Source organism: Phalacrocorax carbo, chromosome 8 (assembly GCF_963921805.1).
Source record: "Phalacrocorax carbo chromosome 8, bPhaCar2.1, whole genome shotgun sequence".
In the NCBI taxonomy this organism is placed as follows: Eukaryota; Metazoa; Chordata; class Aves; order Suliformes; family Phalacrocoracidae; genus Phalacrocorax; species Phalacrocorax carbo.
The window spans coordinates 14,544,623-14,566,844 of record NC_087520.1 but is presented as its reverse complement, the minus strand read 5'-3'; the positions used below and the strand labels follow the sequence as shown (position 1 = coordinate 14,566,844).

The window sequence follows — 22,222 nt, the reverse complement described above, 5'->3', positions numbered from 1 at the left end:
TGAACCAGCTGGCTCCAAACATGAGCTGCTGCACTGTGGAGCCTAACAGAGGGCTGTTCTCATTATCGTGGTGGTGGTACAGAAGATGGAAGCTCTCCCAGCAAACTCTGGCTATCAAATTTCAGGAGCTGAAGTAGCTTAGCATTTTGCTTATGGCCACTCCTTTTTACACTCAGATAAAACTCTGTCTATGCAGAAACCTTGTTCTTTACGCCTAAGATGAGTCTTCTTTGAGCATGTTGGACCTGTGGGAAGATAGCGATCTGCCTGCCTGAAGCTCATTTATTAATAATCAAGTATTTAAGATGGCAATTTGCACTGCAGCAGCACCTTTAATCTATGGCTCTCCAAACACTTTACAGACATTGATTAACATGGCCTCACAACAACCCTGTGAGGTAGGTGGATATGATCATCCCCACTGCTGTGCGGACAATGAGGGTGCCAAGAATAAGGGGCTTGGAGCAGTCATGCTGGGATTTGGCCTAGCGCTTGCCCATTTAAGTCCCTTTAGGCCTTCAGCTTTGAATCATGCTTTTCTAATGCATGGGTTTGACTCAGTGGGGGGCTATACTGATTAACGAGCCTGTGACTGTCTGGCATAGACTATAAAGGCCATTAATCTAAGGCAGCACTTTATTAGCCAAGTACATGGTTCCTTGGTGCTTCTTGCTGCTGGAATAATCTGAGGGTTTGAAGGTATATAAAAAATAGAATTAGATATCAACCATTGAGCATGGTAACTGGAGAAAGCCCTTAGGCTGCAGGAGGGGAAGCTATGTGGGATCATCAGAAGGGACATAATAATTTATATATAAAGTCCACCCTTGCTCTTTCCCCAAAGGAAGAAAGAAGGAAAAAAAAAAAAAAAGAACCTAGAAAGTCACTGCTGGTTGTCATGTGTCAGCTTCAAGTTTTGGGCCCTTGGCATTATAGCACCTGGAAAAGGAATGAAACATGATGGATCAGCAGCCTATTTGGGCTGTCAAAAGAAGTTAAGCAATGTGTTCCGTCATACCCAGACCCAGTGCTAGTTTAGCTTTAAAAAGCCCTAAAATTATGTGAATTACCCGTGTGGGATGGATGTGAGAGTAATGATGGGAATGTGCTCCAATATCATCTGTGGAGCACGAGTGCAGTAAGCTTGGACTAGAGGGTGAGACCTTTGCTTCAGAAAGGCTAGCTTATTTACCTCTTCATTTAATGACAAACCACTCTAGCTCTGATGGCTGGCCCTAGGTGATGGCACCTATATACGTGAGGTATAGGTGATGCCTTGAGTTCAGGCAGCTTGGATAAACCTGAGATGGGCATCCAAATTTTTCACCAGTCTCACTGGAACTAGTTTGGACCTTTAGGAGTTTGACTGCAGCTGTTTTTTATTATCTTTCTGAAGGAATAAGAGAGCAAAGAAATAACTCAAAGGCATGCTCTTATCCAGCAAGACAAATAATCCCCAGCTAACCCTCTAAAAAAGTGAGGCTTAAGTGGGAAACCTTTTCTGACGGTGGGTAACTCATGCTGTTGTTCATGTTGATGTTCTTCATGGAGATCAGAGTGATGCTGTTATCCTTCTGGTTTGCGCCTGCTGAGCAGCTGTCAAGAAGAAAAGGCAGTATTAACTACTCTGGAAAATGGGAGAAGGGAGTTTCTTTGCACACTACTGGAGGCAAACTGGCAAGGCTGTGGCAGGCTGGCACATGGGACCAGAGCTGATTTACGCTGCTGTGTGAGCTGCTGTCCTGATTCAGACACATCCCTAGTGCCAAAGTCCCCATCCCCTGTCTGAACACAGGTTCAGAGATCTCTGGGGGAACAGGCAGTGCATTCAAATTCAGATGTGGTGCTGGTTTACCTGACAGAAAGCACCATTGTCAGCTGTGTCACTGCTTGTAGGCAGAAACAAGTAGCAATTTGGGTCTGTTTCTCAGTGACTGAATTACCTTCTAGCCCTGCAGCCATTACCAGAAGTGGAACAAAAGGAAACATTACTGTGTCCCTCTGATCTATGCCCTTAAATTTATTTGCCATACAACGGGCGCCCTGGATATTTTCACATCCGATGCTGCTGCTCGTGTATTGCCACCATCTCTCTTAAGAGTGAGACTTACAAGTATTAGGAAGGTGGAATTCCCCTTTCTCCCTATCCTGAGGGCTGGGATATGCATTTAGTTCCAATGGAGATGGGATGACTTTGGGGCTTAGGGTGCCACGGGGGCCCAGTCCTCTGCTTTGATATGTCCTGCCTCAGTGGCTGCAGATCACTTAGATCGTGATCATTAAGGGTATTTGTGAACCATTGACATTGATGCAAATTTGGTACCTAAACACTTAGGGGCTTTGCTCCCTGTGTCCATTGCCTCTGTCCAAAGCAGGGTTTGTTACTTTGGTAGGAAACTGTCAGATGGAAAAGTAGGAGCAATGTGTTGCGGTCCCTTCCAGCTCTTGTTTCCTGCTGCTTTCCCATGTGCAGGCTCTCTTCTTGGGTGGCAGTGATGGACCGTGGTGTTCAGATGGACCATACTCTGCTTGGTGCTTATCTTCCAAAAGTCTCTGGATTGGGGCCCCCTTATCCTGCTCTTGCTAAATAATGGTTATAGGTGTCTGGGAAGATATTTCTGGGGACCTGATCTCATCTCACTGAGGGTGCTTTGAGATCCAGAAATCCAGGTTTAGACCTCAAGTCTGTATCTAGGCAAAGAAAGGCAAGAAAACTGCTTTTGGAAGGTAAGGAGTCTTCACAGATATCAGTGCACCTTTGAAATGAGACCCCTAAATATTGAACTGCTACCTTTGACTCCATCAGGCAGTGGATGAGGTGCTATGAGTGCTTAGTTTGGTTTTTTACCCATCTCAAAGATGCCTTGAAATGCTCCCTTCTACCTGAAATAATGAAAGCAGCCTCTTTTCCTTGCAAAATTAGTTCTGGAATAAAATAGGCACTTTAAATAGCGTGTGAATAGTATGAGCAGCCTTACCTCTCTGATACCATGGAGGTGCCTGGCTTCTGTTTGTCTGGAGGGAGAAAGGCAGTTGGTGATGTAAGAAAACATCATAGCCAACTAATAAAATGTCAGCTATGTTCAGAATTATGTTGAACAGGGCTATAATTGAAATCCAAATGAGATTAGAGACACTACACGGGATGCTATAAAGTTGATTAGAGAAAATTCTTCAACTAACGTGACATACAGGCAGGACTGAATGCTTTGCCGCCTGTTTAGTCACCAGTATTCTTTGGTCTTTTGGCAGTTACCGTCTTGCCGTAGAGCAGCCTTGCCCTCTAGTGGTCACTGCTTAGTGGAGAATGGGATTCCTAGGGAAAAGGAGAGTCAAACTCCATTACTCCCGCTGGAAGAGCTGCCCACCTCTGGAAAGCTGCACATTTAACTGCAGCGAGCTTGAGAGTGTTTCTTTGTGCAGATGGGTCTGGGCTGGGGCTGTAAAGAAGTGGTCCCACTACATTCCTAACTGCTGAATCTGTGTTCCAGTTTGGCTTCAAAACCTCCCCACTGTGTAAGCTTTTTAAAAGTGTCTTTTAGGAATTGCCAGATCCATGTAGAAACTAGTGACTCTTTGATTAGTTCCCTAATCAAAGACAGATCACACCAGGCAAATACCTTCTGAGTCCTTTGAGCGGTTACACTTGAACCTCAGGCTGACCACGCTGACCAGAATGATCACAACCACTATCAGGATGACTATGAAGCTGATGACACCTGAGGATGGAGGAAAGAACTGTCTGCAATTGATATAGTAACATGCCTGTCCTCAGCTTCTGGCGTATCAGAGAGACTTTGACTGTCATCAAAACATGGGTAGGAAATCAATATTTTCACTGAAGTAAGCATGGTACGTAACAGGCAGAGAAGTAAGTAGTGACTACAGCGAATGGCTTTATCCTCTTGTGTTTTAGCCTCAAAGAGCTTCTGATGAATACTTAATTGGTAAGGCAGTATCAGGAGGGCAGAAGTCAGCTGATTATACTGGGGACTGATTGAAGTCAGTATGTCCCTACTACAGCTGGTAAATCTTGTCCTAAAGGTGTCTAAAGTCAGGTAAATATGTAATGGGGAGAGACAAGCTAAAGGCTGTGAATGATGTTATCTGTCTCATAAACCAGTGGCTGACTGCAGATTCGATTCATACATCTGCCCTTGATAAATCAAACTGTTCTTTGCATGGGAATCTGGTCCTGTTAAGACTCCTTCAAGATTTCTTGTGGCTTCCCTTGGAGGATATAAGCAAATGATTCTTATGAAGTTAACACCTGACTTTTAAAAATGCTTCTGAAGTAACACTTTTTCCTACAGTGTGATAGAAATGAGCAAATTGGTTTTTTTGCTCGCCTTCATGGAAGAGGAGGACAGTGCAGCCCAAGGCAGAGTGGGTCTCTTAAATCTACCCCCTGCCTATCTTCAAATCTATTGCCAGTTTGTGTGGCATCTCTTGCTCTATCCTTCCACAGCCTGAAGAATGTGGAGGACTTGGCTGCTTCCTGCCAAGCAGGGTGAAACTGTATAGGGGAAGGCAGTAAGATAGGGTGGGAACGCAGTCCCAACAGGTTTGCAGGGAAAAAATTGTCTAAGACTCCAGGCAAATAGCATATTTATTCTAGACCCTGTTGGGGAAACCAAGGCATAGCATGGGATCATTTGTGCTCAGGTCTTGTTCTGACATGGAGCTGGGGCAAGCATTGGTGCTGCGAGCAAGATCCCAAGCTCAGGTGTAGCCATGATGGACTTCCACATTGTCTGTCCCTTGCATACCGGGCATGGCTGGGAGTATTTATTAGGTGATTTATTGCTGGCTGGTGACAAGTGTTTTTCTCAAGGGTTTTCCCTTGCACTCTGAAAACTCCAGGATCAGGCAAGCATGAAGAAGAAAACTGTGGAGCCATCTTCAGGGAAGCATCTTTGAAGTTGGGTGTCCAAAACAGTGTGGCCTGGAAAAACAGACCCCCCACATCCTCTCCCCAGGTTGCACAAGACCTTACCAAAAGCTGCCACCGTCAGTGGTGATTTATGATCTGTCGGAGTGGGCACAGGCAAGTAGTCAGGGGACTTCGGTGTTGGGGTAACTGGGTTTGAGGTGCCTACGAGAGGGGAGAAAGGTAGCTTTATATAAAGTTTTCCTTCCAGGGTTGGGAAGAGCAATGCTACAGGACCTAACTCACACTTGCACTTTATTGAAGAGAATAACGTTGGATCCTAACCAGCCCCATCAATGTTAACAGCAAAGTGACCAAGACCTGTGTGGGAATTGGATTGCCTTGGTGTGGCCCTTTTTGTTGACATTCTGAGAACACCTGCAGCGTTTTCTGCTGGGGCCCTAGTGACAAAGCAGGTGAAGGACTGATCTGGCAGTGTGTTTGAGGGGGAGGCTTGTCCTGTCTTCCTCCTTTTACAACCTTTTGCCATAGTGTGACACCTTTCCTGCTGTGACTCACAACCACTGTTTCCAGGCTCAACAGGTTGCCCCAAAGTGCTCCTTCGGTGGAGCTTTACAGGCTTTTCAAGAGCTAGATGGGATTGCCAGCATCCCTCAGGTGCTCGCTGGCCATTCACCATGCTGCCTTGAAGGTAGCAGTATGATGGCCAATATGATGGCTTTCTGTTGGCTGTGAAAAGGGCTATAAAATATCTAGTGGTAATCATCTCTCTGTGAGAGAAAGGAGAAAGCACCTTGAGTTGCTGAAGTTGTGGTACTCCTGCTTCTCTTGGGCTCTTGACCTGCACAGAGGAAATGCAGAATGTGAGTCTTGTCCTTGTGTGTCATCTAATAACCAAAAGAATTAGTGGGCATGCTGGAGAGAACAGATTCACTGTGATGCTGGTGATATCTGGGAAAAATGGAATTCATACTTGGGCTAAAATCTTTCCACCAAACACTTTTTGTGCTATTTTCCATATCCAAAGAAACTCAGGGAACCAAAATTCAAATATCCTTGTACAGACTGATCAGGTTCTGCAGTCCCAGATGCAGGTTTTGGGCAGCTACAGCAGTTGAATACTGGAATAGTGAACTGGGAAAGTTGTAGGTTTGCTATTGCTCATAAATGTTGAGACTTCAGAAAAAATAAATCTGTTTAGGGGAAGAAATTCTGCAGATTATGGGTGTGGATTGACTGTTCAACTTGTCCTTGTCCTTGGAATTAGTGTGTATGCTGTCTTGGCTTATCTAGAAGTAATTAAGCTAGTTTGAGTTGGGCTAACTTGTACACCATATGTAGTCTAGCTGTGGCAGCACAGAGGTTTGTTTGAGAAAGGCCTCCAGTTCTCAGTGGGATAAACTGGTTTATATGAAGCTGTTTGGTTTGTGACATCTGCTTCCAATGCCTGTGCAAACAAGTTTAAAGGTAGCCTCTGTGTTTCACTTGTACAGAGAAAAAAATCCTTTGCTGCCTCCTGGATGTGTGTTGAATGGCCAGATTTTCTGCATTGACCTTAATGAATAGCTACAGGCCCTGGCAGGAGAGTAAAAATGATACTTTAAAGCTGCAGAAGATCATCTGTAGGTCAAGCAGGATCTTCTTTCGTCCTTTCTTATCCTCACCTTCCCAATAGCAGCGTTGGCCAAAAGTGTGTGCTGCCTGGAAAAGTGTGAAACAGCTCCTGGCACTCTGCAGTGGAATGCAGGGTGTGCAGCTGAAACTGGGGTTCCTGTCTTGCTGAAAACATCACTGTTTCAGAACATAATTTTGCCAAAAGTCAGAAGAAAAGGAGAAATGGTATGAAATGGGGAAAAGGTATAAAATAACAAATCTAACTGGTTCAGAAACCACATGGAGAAGAACAGTCTGGAGAAGCAGGGACTACGGCTGTACAATTTTTTCACCAGTTATTAAACCATTTGTTTCATTCTGAAATTGTTCTTCTAGCCATGGGTGGTGGGCAGAAGCTGTGGTTTGCTGAGCCTGGCATGGATACCCTGTCCCTGGGGAATGCTGGGTCTTGCACACAGATCTCACTTTTAGAAGCATCAGCAACATTTCTATAGTCAAAGATGTATGGACCTTTTTGGACATAAAGCAAGTTTATAATTAATAGCAGTCTGCTCTGATGCAAAGGGCTCTTGGCTTAGCTGGGCACAAGCATGCTGGTTGGACATCTGTGCTGGAGAGCTGGCCACGGGTTTTTAACCTTGATTGCATTAGAGAAGATCTGAGAGGTGCTTGGAGAGGCAGAGCAATTTCTGTCTTGACCATTGCAGATTTTTGAGACTGAATCTTGAACAGGGAATCAGCTCAGTTGTCAGATTTCAGTCTTCCCACTCACTTGGATTCTGCCCTTATTCTGAGAAAGCTCTTACTGAATTCTTTAATTTTTGCTTACAGGCTGGGTTAAGCAGACTGTCAAAAGCAAAATGATTTTTTTTAAAAAAAAGGATGTTAAAAGGGCTACCTTTTCCTAAACATAGATCAGTCTTTCAACTGTTCAAGTTCATCCCAGGCAGAGGGTGTTAAGCGCACTTGGTCTTGTTTTATCAGTGCTTGTAAGGATAACAGATGTGATTTTGGGTGTTACTGATGGCTCAACTCCAAGATAAAGACTAGTGCTTAGATAACCTGCACCGTGTGAACCAAGAAAGCCAATTGCCATGAAGTTATCTAAACTTACTGTTACTCTATAAAAGGACAAAGTACCTTGTGGTGGTGAAGCTGCTGTGCTTCTGCTTCCACTAGACTTTTCATCTGGATAAAGAAAAATGGAAAACAAGAATTAAATCTTGAAGCTGCTACTGATTATGTTATGGAGAGCTGTTGGGTTTCCATGGAGTAAAAAATTTGCATGAGACACTCTCATATGGGCTTGCTGCACAGCTGTTACATCTAGGTCATGTTTGTGTCCAACCCTGTGCTTTTGGGGAGCTGGAATGTCTTGCTTTTTTTAGCAAAGAGTCAGAGAGACTCAAAAAGTCACTGCTACTGGATAAGTAGCATGGCATGGACTAGTCCAGTCTTTCTGATGCCTGCAGTTTTCCTTGGATAAGGAGGGATGCATAAACAGGTCCTGTCTGAGCAAAAATTTGAGTTTTCCATACTTACCTCGTATAGTCAATGCTAGCAGTGTTGTGGTGAAAGAAGAGGATTTGGCTGTAGTGGTTTGACCCACAGTGGTGAGATTCAAGTCGGTTGGTGGTGTTGATTTTACTGAAGGCTCTGTAGAGGAAGCGTAGTGTTACTTCAAAGAGCTCTGCTCACCACAGTCTCTGCTCAGAAACAGCTTGGAGGAGGGCATGGCTATTGCAAAAAGTCCTCAAAGTCCTTGGGAGTTATGGATAACTGGCTAGGGAAAGCATGGGCATGAGTAGACAAATAGGAAATAGCCTTTGTCTGGCTCAGAGTCAGGGCGCTTTTGTACTTTGGCATTAGCGTTTGCTTTTATTTAGTGTATGGAGGTGCTGAGCTGGTGGAGCTCAGGTGATACATAGAGAAAGTCTGGGGTTTGCCACCACTTTCTTCCTGCTTTGAAAATGAAGGTATTTTTATCACTGGACACTTTAACTGGCTAGAGCTGCCTGGCAGCCATGTGTTTGTTTGCTTGTTATCTGAAATGCTAACTTTTATGTTTCATTTCACTGAAAGTCTCTAAGCACAAATAACTCAGTTCTTGCAATGGTCTGGAGGCTCTGTCATCTTCCTCAACCTGCTACTCAAAGCTGCATAGCAAGAACATGATCCAGAGCAAGATGTGGGGGAAAAAGCTTTCCATAAGCCTCGTGCAAGGAAGAGTGGATCACCAGTTTGGAATTTATAGGCAAGTTCCTTGTCTAGACTTCTCTTGGCTTTCCAATAAAAATGAGAAAAGAGTGAAAATGGTTTTAAGGTTTGGGGTTTTCTTTCCCCTTTTATCCAAATGCACCAAAATATTTGAATTTAGGAATAAGTTTCTTTTTTCTGTGAGGCATGGAAGCAGAAACTGAGATCTTTTTGGGATTTTTTTCCTTTATATTTTTGGGGTCCCTTTGGAGGGGTAGATATGCTTAGAAAGATTCCACTGCTCAAAATAGCAGGAAGAGATCTGTATCCAAAGTTCCAAGTTGGCTACCAGATGTGGATCTGGAGTTGGAGAGACCCCTTCTTGTGTATTTGATTTTGTGTATTTTCAGACTGAAACATGTAACTTTCTGCTAACACCTCCCTACCCCCACTTCCAGGGCTTCTGTGTGACCACGTACATGTGGTAGTGTCCTGAATCTGGTTTCAGCAGAAGGGGAGAACAGAAATAAGAGAATAAAGTAAGAGAACTCCCCAGAGATTCATAGTATGTTTAAATATTTTTCAGTTCTTATGAGTGATGCTGTTTCCATGAAGGTAGATAACAAAGCAAAGCCCCCAACATGAATAACTGGACTAGAGCTAAGGCAGCATTCAGTCCCTGTGCTGACACAAACATTGTACAGTTTAGGACAAGCCTCTTCATGCTTCTCCTTTTCCTCTTGGAGAAATGGGGAATATGTTGACCTGTTGTATGGGAGGTGCTGAGGGTGTGCAAAGCACTGGAATTTTTTAGTTAAAAAAATGTGGTCAGGCTTGTCAAGAGACCTGTTCAGTCAAGAGATTGAACAGTAAACGTAATGCAGGGAAGGTCTTACAATAATGACTTCATTGCTGTTACTTCCATCACGACACCAGGAGCCAAGGCCAGACCTGGTGTGTGAGGCACTGTGCTTGCATATACTGCACACACCCAATGGTCCTTGCATGGAAGAGGTGCTAAGCAAAGCAGGTGATGCCAGGTAGGAGGATGCAGCAACATGGACACTGCCCAACCTGACTCCTTGCCTGGTTTCTGGGCAGGCCCACCCTTTGTGCACACAAGATACGAAGCCCAGCGTTTTCCCCGGGTTGTGACCTGCTGACCCTGTTTCTCCCTGTTCAATGTAGTGATTCTCCCCCTGGTTCTTGCTTACACCTGTGTCTTGATCCCTCTGGGGTGAGCTGGGTGGATCAGAAGCCCTTACGCCACAAAACTGCCTTCTTCCCCACCACTGTTCTCATCTAACCTGCTGCTGCACAGCCCCATTTATTGCTGGATGGCCCAGCTGGGTGGAAGGTCAGACCAGTTACAAGCCAGGATGCCCCTGAGCTGCACTCTAATGTCTCCAGATGAGTGTTACCTGAGGTATGGTTCTTCACTTCAGGGCTGCGTGTTGTTGTTTGGGATTGACCTGTAACACAAGAAGAGAGACACAGAGGTGACATCTACACGTGCTCCTTGTTGGTGGGATCCTCAGAGGGGAGGGCAGAAGGATGGGCCAGAAAGGAGCCGTTATAGCCAGTAAGAGCTGAAATGGTGATAGCGGCAAGAGATGCTATGGAGGGAGTTTGTCACTGGTGTGGCTATAGAAGCCTTGGCTTTGAGGGTCTGTGAAGGACAGCATGCTCAGGGAGAACTGCTAGGAAATAGCTGGGGGGAACTGATAGCAAAGATGAGGCAGGATCCCTCTGCTTTCACTAGGCTTCCTGCAACACAGCATTGCTTTCTTCCGGACAAGGTTCGGGCAGAGACCAGAAAAGGGGGAACCAGGCAAGGTTATCCTCTGGGGCGCAGTGCCCTCCATGGCTCCTGGAGATCTGGGGGTGAATGATGATAGATGGGGCAGGCAGAGGGGGCAACACAGGGTCCTGAGAAAAGGGTGGGAGGTGGATGGGAGTTCTGAATCTGGTTCCCATGTGTGGACTCTACATTTGCATCCCCACAAAGGCATGTGCACCCACATCCAAATAGATTTTTAAAGAAGATCACAACCCAGGAGGTACCTGTTACAGCATGGACAGAGGAGTCTGCAGAGGCTGTGGTACCTGAAATGAAAGAATAAGAGTATTAGTGGTGCTAATCTGTGACTGTCACTAATGCATTGGTGTTCTTGCTGGTTGTGTGGTTTGGGTTTTCCTCATCTTCTGCAAGAATTACTTTGAAATACATGATTTCCCAAAAAGCATTAGCAAAGAAGTAGTGGCAAACACTGAGTGCAAAGCTATCAGGTTCTGCGTAAATTAGTACTGGAGTTTATTCGGTCAGGATAAATGCCCTCCTCCCCAGATGGAGCCGAACCCTTCGGGGAGCCATCTTCCTCTGTTACAGGAAAAATGCAAGGCCATATAAATCAGTGGGGTTGTTCCCTCCCCATGAGCTTTTTCCCTCCAGCTCAGTCTTGCAGAAAAAGGCTGTTTGACCTTATTTCGGAGCTGTTTAAAGAGCTAAGACACATTTGAACACTTTGTTCCCTTGAGGTGTTAATGAGTGGATGGATGAGGTTCATAAAGGCTTCCAGGAGCCAAAGGGACTGTTTTCCTTCCTGCCTCCTATCTCTGATTCTTCTGTCCCATATATTTGCATCCTGGGAAGCTGGCTGAAGCCTTGTGGCCGTGTAAGTCTGGACACAGCAAGGGGTCTGCAGCTTGGGTAGTGGTAGTGGTGGGTAGTCCTGTAGGTCCATGCCGGGCTCTGTTCTCCCAGGGTTATAGGTGTTGCACTGAGTCCCTAATTTCTCATCTGAAAGGTGTTTTTGTTTGGGTTTTTTTTGTTTGTTTTTGTTATGGACTTATGACAAAGCATCCCTGCACTAATCCCCTATGTTGCCTGCTCTCAGGATCCCTGGTATTTTTCCTTAAGCCCCAGCTCCTGGAGTCCTATGATTAGATGAGATGACAGTTAAAAATGCTGCTATTTAAAATGGGAAAAAGAAAAGTTCAGTTCCCATACTTGGGCACAAGAACTAGAAAATATAAATGCAATTTAAACGCTCACATCAAAACCAACTGACTTAACTTTGAAAAGGTGACTTTGAGTCTGTTGTTTTTGAAATGCATATCCTAACTGGTATTTTTAAATGGTTATAGCTGGTGATCCTTGTGCTGTCTGTAGTCAAGATTAATGAAGGAAACTACATTACAGCTACAGAAACCAGCTGAATCTGATCCCACCACTCATCCATCTCACCAGAGTCCCACGAGAGCTAAAGGTTTTGCACAAAAAGGGACAGCAGTAAAGGTTGAATCCTTCCAGCTTGCTGTCCCCTTGTAATGCCATGTAGCTCCATTGCAACAGTGGTCTGTGATGAGGTACAGTTCCTTTGCAGGGTGCTGCGCCTTGTGGGGTGGCAGGAGGGGAGGCCCAGCAATGCAGCACTATCCAGAGCAGTGCTTGTGCACCCATTTACAGCCAGAATCTGGCCTCACTGTACATGAGCTTCATCTCACCTGCTGCTTTACATCTCTCCTGAGCCAGCCTGCAAAAGAGCTCATCTCCAGGCTCTTTCTCACCAAAGAGAGGACCAGATGCTTCTAAAACCCTATTGCTCTGACCTGTTTCAGATCTCTACCTTACCGTACCTATTTCAGATTTCTACCTTACTCTAGCTGTGGCTAGAAGACCCACAGCCTGCAACATCCTGTTTCTTACCAGGAACCACAGAGGAGGTGTAGGTGATGAACTTTGTGGTAGGTACCTACACTCTAAGTGCCTGAAAGAGGTCAGATGACTGGCCTGATAGTGGTGTGTACCTGGAATGAGACCTTTAGCATCCAGTGTATGTGGGTTATCAGGGCTTGGCTCAGAACTTACCCATTGGGACTGTCTGGGTGTAGCAAGCTCCTGATTGATCTCACTTTTCTCATGTAACTCCATTGGAGCTGTAATTGTTTTTTAGTCTGAGGCTTTATGACAATGATCCCAGCCAAACAGGAACCAAAACAGTGTGTAAACTATTGTGAATACATAATAAAACATGGTCTCTTTCCAGATAGGATTTGGCTATGAAAATCAGACCTGACTTTTCAGATCTTTTCCATGCTTTTCTCTTCTAGCTTACTGGGCAGCAGGCTGGCAAAACTGTCTTGTTTAGTCTGTGAAAGAGAAGACATGATCATATCTTTGGTTACATAAAGAGGAAGGGACTAACTGGTTTTCTAAATCCATTGGGAACAGGACCAGAAGACAAGGACTTTTAACTGCAGCAAGGAAAAGGGAGGTTGGGTAATAGGAAACTGCCTTAACATAAGGATAGTGAGTTGCTAGGAGTGATTGTATAGAAGAATTATGAGATAGCCTTCTCTGCAGGTTTCAAAGAGCAGGTTAAATGAGCATCAGTCTAGTAACATAGACAGGATTATGGACAGATGTAACATCACTTACTAAATCAACTATGGAACAATGCAAAAAGATCCAAACAATGGAAGAAAGATATTCTGGGCACACGGTTGTCCTTCTTAAAGAGGTAGAGATGCTTCTTTTGAGGAAAGGGGATGCACCCCTTTGCAACCCTGTTGCCTGGGGTACTGCAGGGCACTGCCAGCTCCCTGGAGGCCCAGCTGCCTCCATGGAGAGCGTGGAGTGACTTGGGCTGTTTCCATCGATCCCAAGAGTTTGCCAAGTTCTCTGTCTTTCTGGGCTTCCTCTTCCGAAACAGCTTTACAACACAATTTCTGGACATTGGTTTGCAAATGCCTTAAGGTACTCTGTATGCATTCAGCACAAAAAATAATGTGCTGAGATCATCTTGGGGGCCAGTATCCTCTAGCAGGTGCCAAGCTCAAGTAGCTCATTTCTCCAAAATTCCCTTGCAGAAGCTATTGTCTTGTTTCCCCATGGGGAGAAGTAGCTGCTTGTAACACATTTTCTTTTTAAAATTATCACAGGTGCTTTTTAGTGCACGTGGCATGTGAAAGCATCAAGAATTGCTGAAGAAAGGACTATTGACTACATTTAGTCTTTGATGAAGCAAAAGGGGAATAAAGGTGCTGAGCTGGCAGTTTATTCAACTGTTTTTTGTGAAGCTGAGGAGAAATCTGAGAGCTTGAACAGAGCCTCTAGGGATGGCAGGAAGCTGAGAGCAAGGGAGATGACATTGCTGCCCTGTACTGCCATCCCTGAGGGGACCATCCCATGGGCTAGCTCCAGCATCCCTGGCGCTAGGACAAGAGGATTGTACTCAATGCTTTCCTCCACCACAGCCCAGCCCTTCACTAAAGGTCACACCAGAACATTGGCTTATAAGGAGTTCTCCGTTTGCAAAACTAAACCTTGGGGTTATTGTAAATAAGATGAATAAGCACTTTTTTTCCAGTGGTCAGTCCCTGGAATTCACCTGACCAAGTAGGTGCTCGCCCTGGTCTGCCGTGTTTGAGCTTTGCTGCAAAGAAGTGACTGGTCTTGCTGTGAAGAGGCCAATGGATGGAGATCTACTTTGCTCAGGAATAAATGGCCTTGGCTCTATAAACACAACCACACCTTATTTCAAAGTGGAGCATGTCTGGCTCTGACCTCTGGCCACTGCTGCTTGTTATGCCGTCTGTGCCAACTTAAATAATCAAAAGTCCTGCTATATTAGGTGTTTTCTTTTGAAGGTGTTTAGCATCCTGGTTGAATTACAGCAGAGAGGGAAAGACATGCACAAAGCAGGAAGAGACCCAAGTCATGTCGTGGGGCTGGGCAGCAGGATGGGTACAAACAAAAAAGTGCCACGCGTCGCAGCTCCCTGCAGACGTCCCCTGGGGACTCTCGTGCAAATGGTGCTGGAAACAGCTTCCTCCCAGTGCTCTGCCAGAATAGCCCTGCTCCCCTTCATGGAGGGCCCTGGCTATATAAACAGCTAACAATAATAATCAGGATGCAGCCAGCACGGCTGTAATTGCAATTAACATCAAAGCCATTCAAATGACTCTCCATTGAGCGTAAGCCCTGCCAAGATATTTGTTGTGTGTTTGGGTGCAAGTGATTTATAGCCAGATTGTGCAGTTCAGGTGGAGACGGGGAGCTTGCTGAGGGATTTACAATGGGAAATAAAGCTTTCTGCTCTTGCTGTAATGGGAAACTCCTGATTACCCACGAGAGCCGTGGGGCTACAGAGGAGTGCATCAGAACTGCAGGTGCATTTCAGCTCCAACTCAGCACTAACTGCTTTTCGGTTAATTTTTCCAGAGGATGAGAAAGGGAATTTTGGATTTCTGTTACTTGCAGCAGTTCATCTGTGAGGTTAGATGTGAGTGTTAGACTGAGAGTGGAGGGGTCTTTCCATGGAGCCTTCTCTCATGGCAGTCAAGATGTTCCCAGAGCCAGCAGCTCACCATGCTGACTCCTCAGCACAAAAAGAGAATGATGTAAAACAAAAAAAAAAAAGGTGAATTTTAGGTGTTTCTGCTTTGGTGTTATTTTTGTCAATTGTAGACATCTAAAGAGTGGTTTCTCCAGCTGCTGACTAAAGACAGGCACTGACATTTAAAAATCTCAAACTTTACATCAGAGCCTCCATATAGCAGCACTGCTGGAGCCCAGACCAGGGCCAGCTGTTGGAAACACTTCAGCAGAGTTTAGGAAAGGCTCAAGAAGGGCTTGTGGTGTCCAGTCTGTATTCATAGACGAATGGAGTCACAGGGGAGGATCTCTGGCACCAGCATGAAGGCACTGGGACTGGTCCTGTCCACTCAGAACTGGTGATGGAGAGGGACTGTCTATCCTCAATGAGGTGTAACTCTGGACTTGCTGAACTGTTCTCTTTCCCTGGCAGTTTTGGGGGCAAATATGGTAATGCATTGCGTGGCAGGGAGCTGCAGAGCCCATGTGGCACCCTTTGCTTGCAGGCTGCATAAACAAATGCTTTCAGAAAAGAGACCTAGCCACCTAAAATTAGAATTTTCAATTCTTATATTGGCACATCTGTCAAACAACCTGTGACAAAAATATACCGACTGCTTAATGCAAGTGCAGCTGTTTCCTGGCTGAGGCACAGCAGCTGCTGAAGCAGCAGAGAGCAACAGCACCCAATTCTTAGGATTTTCACATGGAAAAAAATCCTGTACTAGGAAACCTGGAAAGCAGAGAGTTCTGCAAAAGCCTAGGTCCCATTTTATTAAGTGCCTAAAAAAGGTGCCTCTGCCTTAAGGGTCACACAGCAGAACAGGTAAGGTGGAAATTGTGGCGGAGAAAGAGGAAAAATGTCATTATGCAGGCTGGGTAACTGACAGCCTAAATGAGGTCCCAGATCCACAGAGGTATTTAAGCATCTAATTCCCAAACGAAATGGGGGGGTTTGGCAGCTCACTGCTAAGTGGTTCTGAATTGTAATAACTTGGCCAAAGTATTATGGAAAGTTTATGGAGAGCCAGGAACTAAACCCGGATCTTGTCAGCAATTAAAATTAATCTTAGCCTTCCTCTGCCTCTCCTCAAAGGCTGCACCCAGCTCTGGGCATCCTCTCTGAGCATCATGCTCTGTGCTCCTCTCTGGTGAGCTGTTCTGGAAGCAGATCTTAGCAGAAGTCAATTAAAACCCACTTGAATGTAGAAAACAAGCCAGGAGACAAACGATGTGGGGAAACTGCATCACAGAGCGGGCTCTGTCACATTGCTGTGCGTGCCAAGGTTTGTTTTTTCCATGAAAAGTGGTTGCTCCTGGAAGAGGAAATCAGCATGGCTTTTCTCCTGGCTGCACCAGCACTGCTCCATCAGGCTGCTGCACTGTCACCCTCCCAGCTGTTTACTGGCTCCAGTTTCCTCCGTGACCTGCTTGGTTTAGAGCCCTGTGTTGGCTCCTGGTCCCTGTAGTGCTGGTGATGTGGGTTTGACCCTGGGTCTGGGGTTTTGGGGGAGGAAATCATTCCCCGTACAAATGAAAGATGGGAGGGCCACCTATCCAGGCTGGATGGGAGCCAGAGCCCAGTATGTGCTTTTTGCCTACCTACAGGGTTTTTTTAAAATAATATTATTCATCAGCAGATCTCAAAGCACTTTACAGCGGAGAGGGGTAGTGTTAGCTCTGCTTTGTTTTATGTAGATGGGGAAACTGAGGCACAGAGGAAGTGTCACAAGTTGCAGGCTGGTTCAGCAGCACTGCTTTCACACCTTAATGAAGCTACCAGCCAAGGTCCTGCCATCGTACAGGCCACCTTGCAGGTGGCCCTCATCAGATTGTATGATTTTGTTCCAAATGTTGTTTACTCTGGCTGCTGTAGGAGATCAGCTGCTGTGTTTGCTTGTATGCTACACCTCTGGACAGACGTCCGCAAAGCCCTCTGTCAGCACACGTGTTACTGTGCCCTGCAGCAGCACAGCCAATGTGGTGGGTCAACAGTAGGTGCCTACTGGGCACGTCTTGCTTCCCCCAGGATCATGGAGGCTCTTTGCTACCATTTCCAAGTTTATACAAAAATTTAGTATTCTTTCCAGTAATTCCAAGATTTCCCAGGTTTATTTGGGTGTTGCCAGTAGCAGCCAGACTGTGTGGTGTTTGTGAACCACCATGCAGTAATGTAATCTGCTGGGATCGGTCCAGCTACCACCTAGTGACCCAGGAGACAAGGTGTGTAAGGGGCTGGTGGCAAAGGGAATTCCCATAATTCCTGTTCTTTCCAATTTATTTTCTTAAGTCTCCTGGCTTGAATGCCAAGGGAGTGGCTGAAGGACATCGCTGCCTGGATGCAGTCATTTCAGTGCATCGGTGCTGGGGAGGCACTGTGCAGCTGCTGCCTGAAGTGCTGAGTCTGGCAGAAGTGGCAGCTAAAAAGCAGGTAAAGCATCTTGGCCTGACAAGCTTCATCTAAGTCCAGATTTTAGGTGAGTGACCCTAGTGGTATCACCTAGGATTTATTCCCAGATTTCAAAGCACTTTATGGAAGAGGTCATTTTATTAACCTATTTCATATCTGGGAAAAACAAGGCACAGGAGCGTTATATGTCTGTGATAAGTGCCAGACACAAAGCCCAGTGGCCCTGTGTCTCCATCCAGTGCATCATCAGCTATGACATGTTTCTCCCTCATTTCTAATCATACTAATTTCAGTGCGATTCCAAGATTTTTAACAACTAGGAGTCACTTCTAGCTAACATACAAGAGGAGCTTATTGAATCGTATGTCTGGAGCTGCTCATCCAGAGCTGTGCTGCCCTCGGGAGTATGCAGAGTCTGCAGCTGTGCCTGATGGTGGTGCCCTCTCTTGCCCAGAACCAATAGTGACTGTCCCCAGTGCCACAAGGGTTTGCCTGGTTTGCTCTGGAGGGTGGACAGACATGCTCCACATCTCCAGAGCCCCCTCTTCCACATTTCTGCAACAAACAGCTCTGTGTGAGCTCTGCCTCTTTTTTATCCAGGGTTGCAAGCCCAAGCCACTAGCTTTGCTTTTGTCATACGATGTCCCTGTCCGATAACTGTGTCCTGGATCAGCAACCTTGATCTCAAGGAATTGGGTCCCAAACCAGTGGTTTCTCACCAGCCAGTGGTGAGAAGATACTCCCTAACCTGTGAAATCCAGCTGCTAGTAAGGCAGTGCCATTTAACTGCATCCCTGTTGTTTCAACAGGTTTGTAGGAAGTTTTGTGAGGTACTGGCATTAGGGGCAAAGCTTCCTTGAAACTTTTATATCTCCAAATGCCCCTGCACCCAGAGATACTAGAGGGGACTTTGCTCCTTTCTGATGTGCTGGGATGATTCAGCTGAAAGGTAAAATCAGCCCCCCGCCCCAGCCCATAAGTCTGCAAAAAAAGACTGAGTGGGAGGTTCTTCCTTGTTATGGTGGTTGGGTCATGCTGAGTGGGCTCCTCTGGCAGTGGAGTAATGGGACCTTCTAGGGGAGGCTTGGCAGTGGTGCCTTTTGCTGGTGCTATGCAAGGTGCAGATCTCCCTTTTCCAGCCCATGCCTTGGCTTTCCCAGCAGGAGCATTCCTGGCATTGGGTTACCAGCACCATCCCCTCCAAGGACACCTGTTGTTGACTCACCTATTGTAAATGGAACATAATTACTGGAAACCATCTCTGGCCACTTTGGTCAGGTTTGCAGAGTCATCTGCAGAGTTTCGTGTTACTAGAAGGAAGCAGTTTGTTTTGTGAACAAACATTTCTCCTAAGCACCTCCTGCTTTCTCTTCCTTCTTCACCAGGTCAGGGTTACACTGGCTGCTCCTTTTTGGCCAAGGAATCAGGATGCACCAGATGCCCTGGTTCTAGGATGCAAGCACTGTGTCTGGAAGGTCTCCTGGTAGCTCAATTTCTGTTCTCTAGTTGCACCCCATGTTTTCTATTCTATAAAAAATATATATTGACACATTTCTATGTTTTCAATATACTATGCTTCTCGTGACATTATCCATCCACTGGCTGTGGTGCAGATAAAGAGAGCAGTGGATGGAGCAACAGTGGGAAAATCCTGCTGGGTTCTCATCAGCTTTGAGGTGGAATTTTTCAGTGGAAATCTTTTGTCTGGAAAATGCCTGCCCATTGTAATGGAAACCATTCATAGGAAGAGGTTTGTTTGGACAAATTTTCTGTTAAGTGTTTCTGGGGGAGGAAAAATAGGTTGGAAATGTTCCAAACCTTCCCACTTCAGCAATTTCAAAACAACAGTATTTGAACCTTCCTTTAGAAATAACTGTGAGACCACAGAAGTTTAAATTAAGAAATAATAAATTAATTAATAAATTAATGAACTTGCACAGGCAGGTATTAGTTTCCAGCCAAAACAAATTCTGTCTCTCCTGCAAGGTTAATTCCACCTTCTCAGGTGCAAGGAGGCCTCTGAGCTCTTCTGTCTTGTTAAGAGCCTCTAATTCCCTTCTCCAGCTGCCTGTGTGTTGGGGAACCAGTAGATTCATTGAGCCCATCTCTGCCCCTTTCACTAAGCCTGCGGCTTCGCCTTGCTCAGAAGCTTTCCCCCCCCCAAGCACTACACCAACTTAGTGACTTTACTAAGAGGTTAAAAATAAAATTAAAGCCATTTCAGAACTGTTGGATCAATGCAAAAAAGTGAGACAGGATATATGACAGTGGGGAAGGCCAGTTGTTTGGATCGAAGCCAGAGAGGTGCAACTGCAGCATCAGCTGATGCACCGTGGGCGCCAGCAATGCTGTTGTCATCGTCTGTAGGCATTCACCCTGCTGGGGTCCAGCGCTAGCTGCCAGACACACATCTAGTGAGAGCTGCCCCTGCCCCATGATTTTAAGCAGACTGCAGAGGACAGAGCGATGTGCTCAGGACCAAAGGAGGAGGGTGGCATCCGTATCACCTGATGCTATAGCAGCTGGGTCTAGCCGGGAGGTGAATCTTTGGGGGCAGCGCAGTTGGCAGTCCTGCACCGGGCAGGGGGCTGGATCTCGGCATCATGCAGCTGAGCCAGAGGTGTCTGACAACCTTTATGGCATTCCTGTCCCCTGCAAACCATACCAAGTAGTTTTAAGGGAAAAATAGTGTTCTGGCCAGGCATTAAGGAGTATAGCAGTATGGCCAAGGGGCCTCAAAGTCGCATATATGATACTGGGCACAATTCACCCCTCTGCTGAAGCCAGCAGTCTTGCCCTCTAATGAAGACAGAAATTTTCCAGTCCATGTGCTCTTACTTCCCAAAATTACACAGATACTAACAGAATTTTCTATATTCTCTGCCTTTTAAAAATCCCATTATTACCAGCACAGCGGCTGTAACCCATAGGTAACGTCTATGGTTTAATGATAAAAACTTTAGATTGGAGACATTATTTTTAGGTGGCTGTCTATTAGAAGCAGCGATGATGTTGCAGTCTATATTCTTTTGAATGCTTTTCAGCTCCTAGCGACTACCACTGTCAGCAACACAAGAGGTGCCTGATGATGAAGGAAAAAAAACCTGTCATGCTTCAGAGCAGGAAACCAGTTCCTTCATCCCACACCGTGACTCAGGTGGGAAAGAGAAGTTAAAGCAGAATTATCACAAAGGAGCAGAATTATTACAATAAGGATAAGTCATGTTCTGCATGAGTCTTGCACTGTCTGTATATTTATATCAACAAGAGGAAAAATTAAAATCAGCCAAGGAAAAAATATCTTTGAGGAAAATAATGTCCTGTACATTTAAATGGTCTACTTTTAAGCTTATTTGACAAAAGTCACTTACTACAAAATGCCTCAACATCACAACCCTTAGCAGAAACACTCCCTTTGTTAACCAGAAAACAGGTTCTTTTATTCCAATGCCATCAAATAAACCCAGTAAACCTAGTATGGCCACCTATTTCCCAGCAACCTGACTCCTGCCACCCCTGAATTTAAAGGCTGAGCTTTCCAACAGCAGCTACTACTGTTCGAATGTCTGGCTGGTTCCCTTTGGTGCCCTCCGTGAAGCCGGGCTCCCCAGATCCCCTTGCTCATCACTGCTTCACCCTCCCTGGGGCGCGAACGGAGCATCTCACCTTGGAACAGCACGCAGCCAAACAGCCAGAGGAGCGGATGGATGGACAGAGCCAGCATCTTCTCGGTGGCTTGTGGCTCTGCGGCCCCGCTAAGGCTGTGTCCATCCCGGGAGGGACAAGAGGGTGAGGAGTGATTTGCCTGCCTGGGCTGACTCTCACAGAGCTTCCTGTTAAAGAATAGAAGGAAACGGGCTGAATCCACAGGGGAACTGTGTTTTTTAGCCCATTATGGTCAGAGAGGATGTGAGACATTGCTTACCGACGGCAAAGGAAACCTCGCCATCAGTTTGTTGGGGGATTTGGCTCTCATAGCAGGGGAGAGCAGCAGCATGGCGGGGCTGCCCCGCTCTGGGCCTCAGTAGCTTCTTTATGGTGCTAGGGGCTTTTGGGAGATGCTTTGTTTGTGTTGAGGATGTGCACCCCAGGTCCAATCTGCCTCTGCATCAGCTCTGAGGGCTGCAGGCCATATTGGTCCTTCCTGGGTGAGGAGATGGTCCTCCCTTCCTACACAAGATGGGATTTCTTAACACCTCTGGGATGGATTTGGAAATATTTGCTCCTTGTGGGCCCAGGGTAACTCAGCACCCTCTCCCCTGCCCCTCCCTGTGCAGCTCCAGCAAGTCTGGGCACCAGGGCATGCTGGTTTTGGGATGCTGCTTTTCAGGTACCAGCAGCATCCTTCCCTGCAGGACATATAGCACATGGCAGGCTCTGACTTACCCTGACCCCAGTTCTTTGAAAAGGGAAGGAACTTGAAAATTGGGCTGGTTCCACACCCCATCCAGCCCAAGGGCATTTGTTTTCTCGGCCCTGACCTTGTGATGCACTTGTCTGTGCATGTTGTGTCTGTCTGTCTGTCCCCTGCTGGCATAATTTGAATTTCAGAGGTAACAAGTTGCCCCGTGTTGGATATGAACGTGTGTTTGAGGGGAGGAGAAGGGTCTCAATGGTCTGCACTTGGGAAATGCTCCCTTGTCTGCCTGTCTCGGAGGGTCTGTGTGGCTGTTCAGGATGCAAATCCACAGGATTGTGTCTCCTGGCTTGAGGGCTGGTCCGGCCCCCTCCC

The 22,222-nt window shown here is 46.1% G+C and overlaps 1 protein-coding gene across 1 annotated transcript; it reads right to left on the bottom strand.

Moving 5' to 3' along the window:
- Positions 1 to 312: 312 nt before the first annotated feature.
- ECSCR (endothelial cell surface expressed chemotaxis and apoptosis regulator) lies at positions 313 to 21,318 on the bottom strand. Its single transcript, XM_064458863.1, has 11 exons — positions 21,157 to 21,318; positions 10,766 to 10,807; positions 10,123 to 10,173; positions 8,048 to 8,161; positions 7,646 to 7,693; positions 5,685 to 5,732; positions 4,997 to 5,095; positions 3,621 to 3,719; positions 2,979 to 3,015; positions 1,497 to 1,596; positions 313 to 939 (listed from the first exon to the last, which is right to left on the bottom strand). The coding sequence occupies exons 1-11, from the start codon at positions 21,212 to 21,214 to the stop codon at positions 931 to 933; spliced, it is 705 nt and encodes a 234-aa protein (XP_064314933.1). The 5' UTR covers positions 21,215 to 21,318; the 3' UTR covers positions 313 to 930.
- Positions 21,319 to 22,222: the final 904 nt, after the last annotated feature.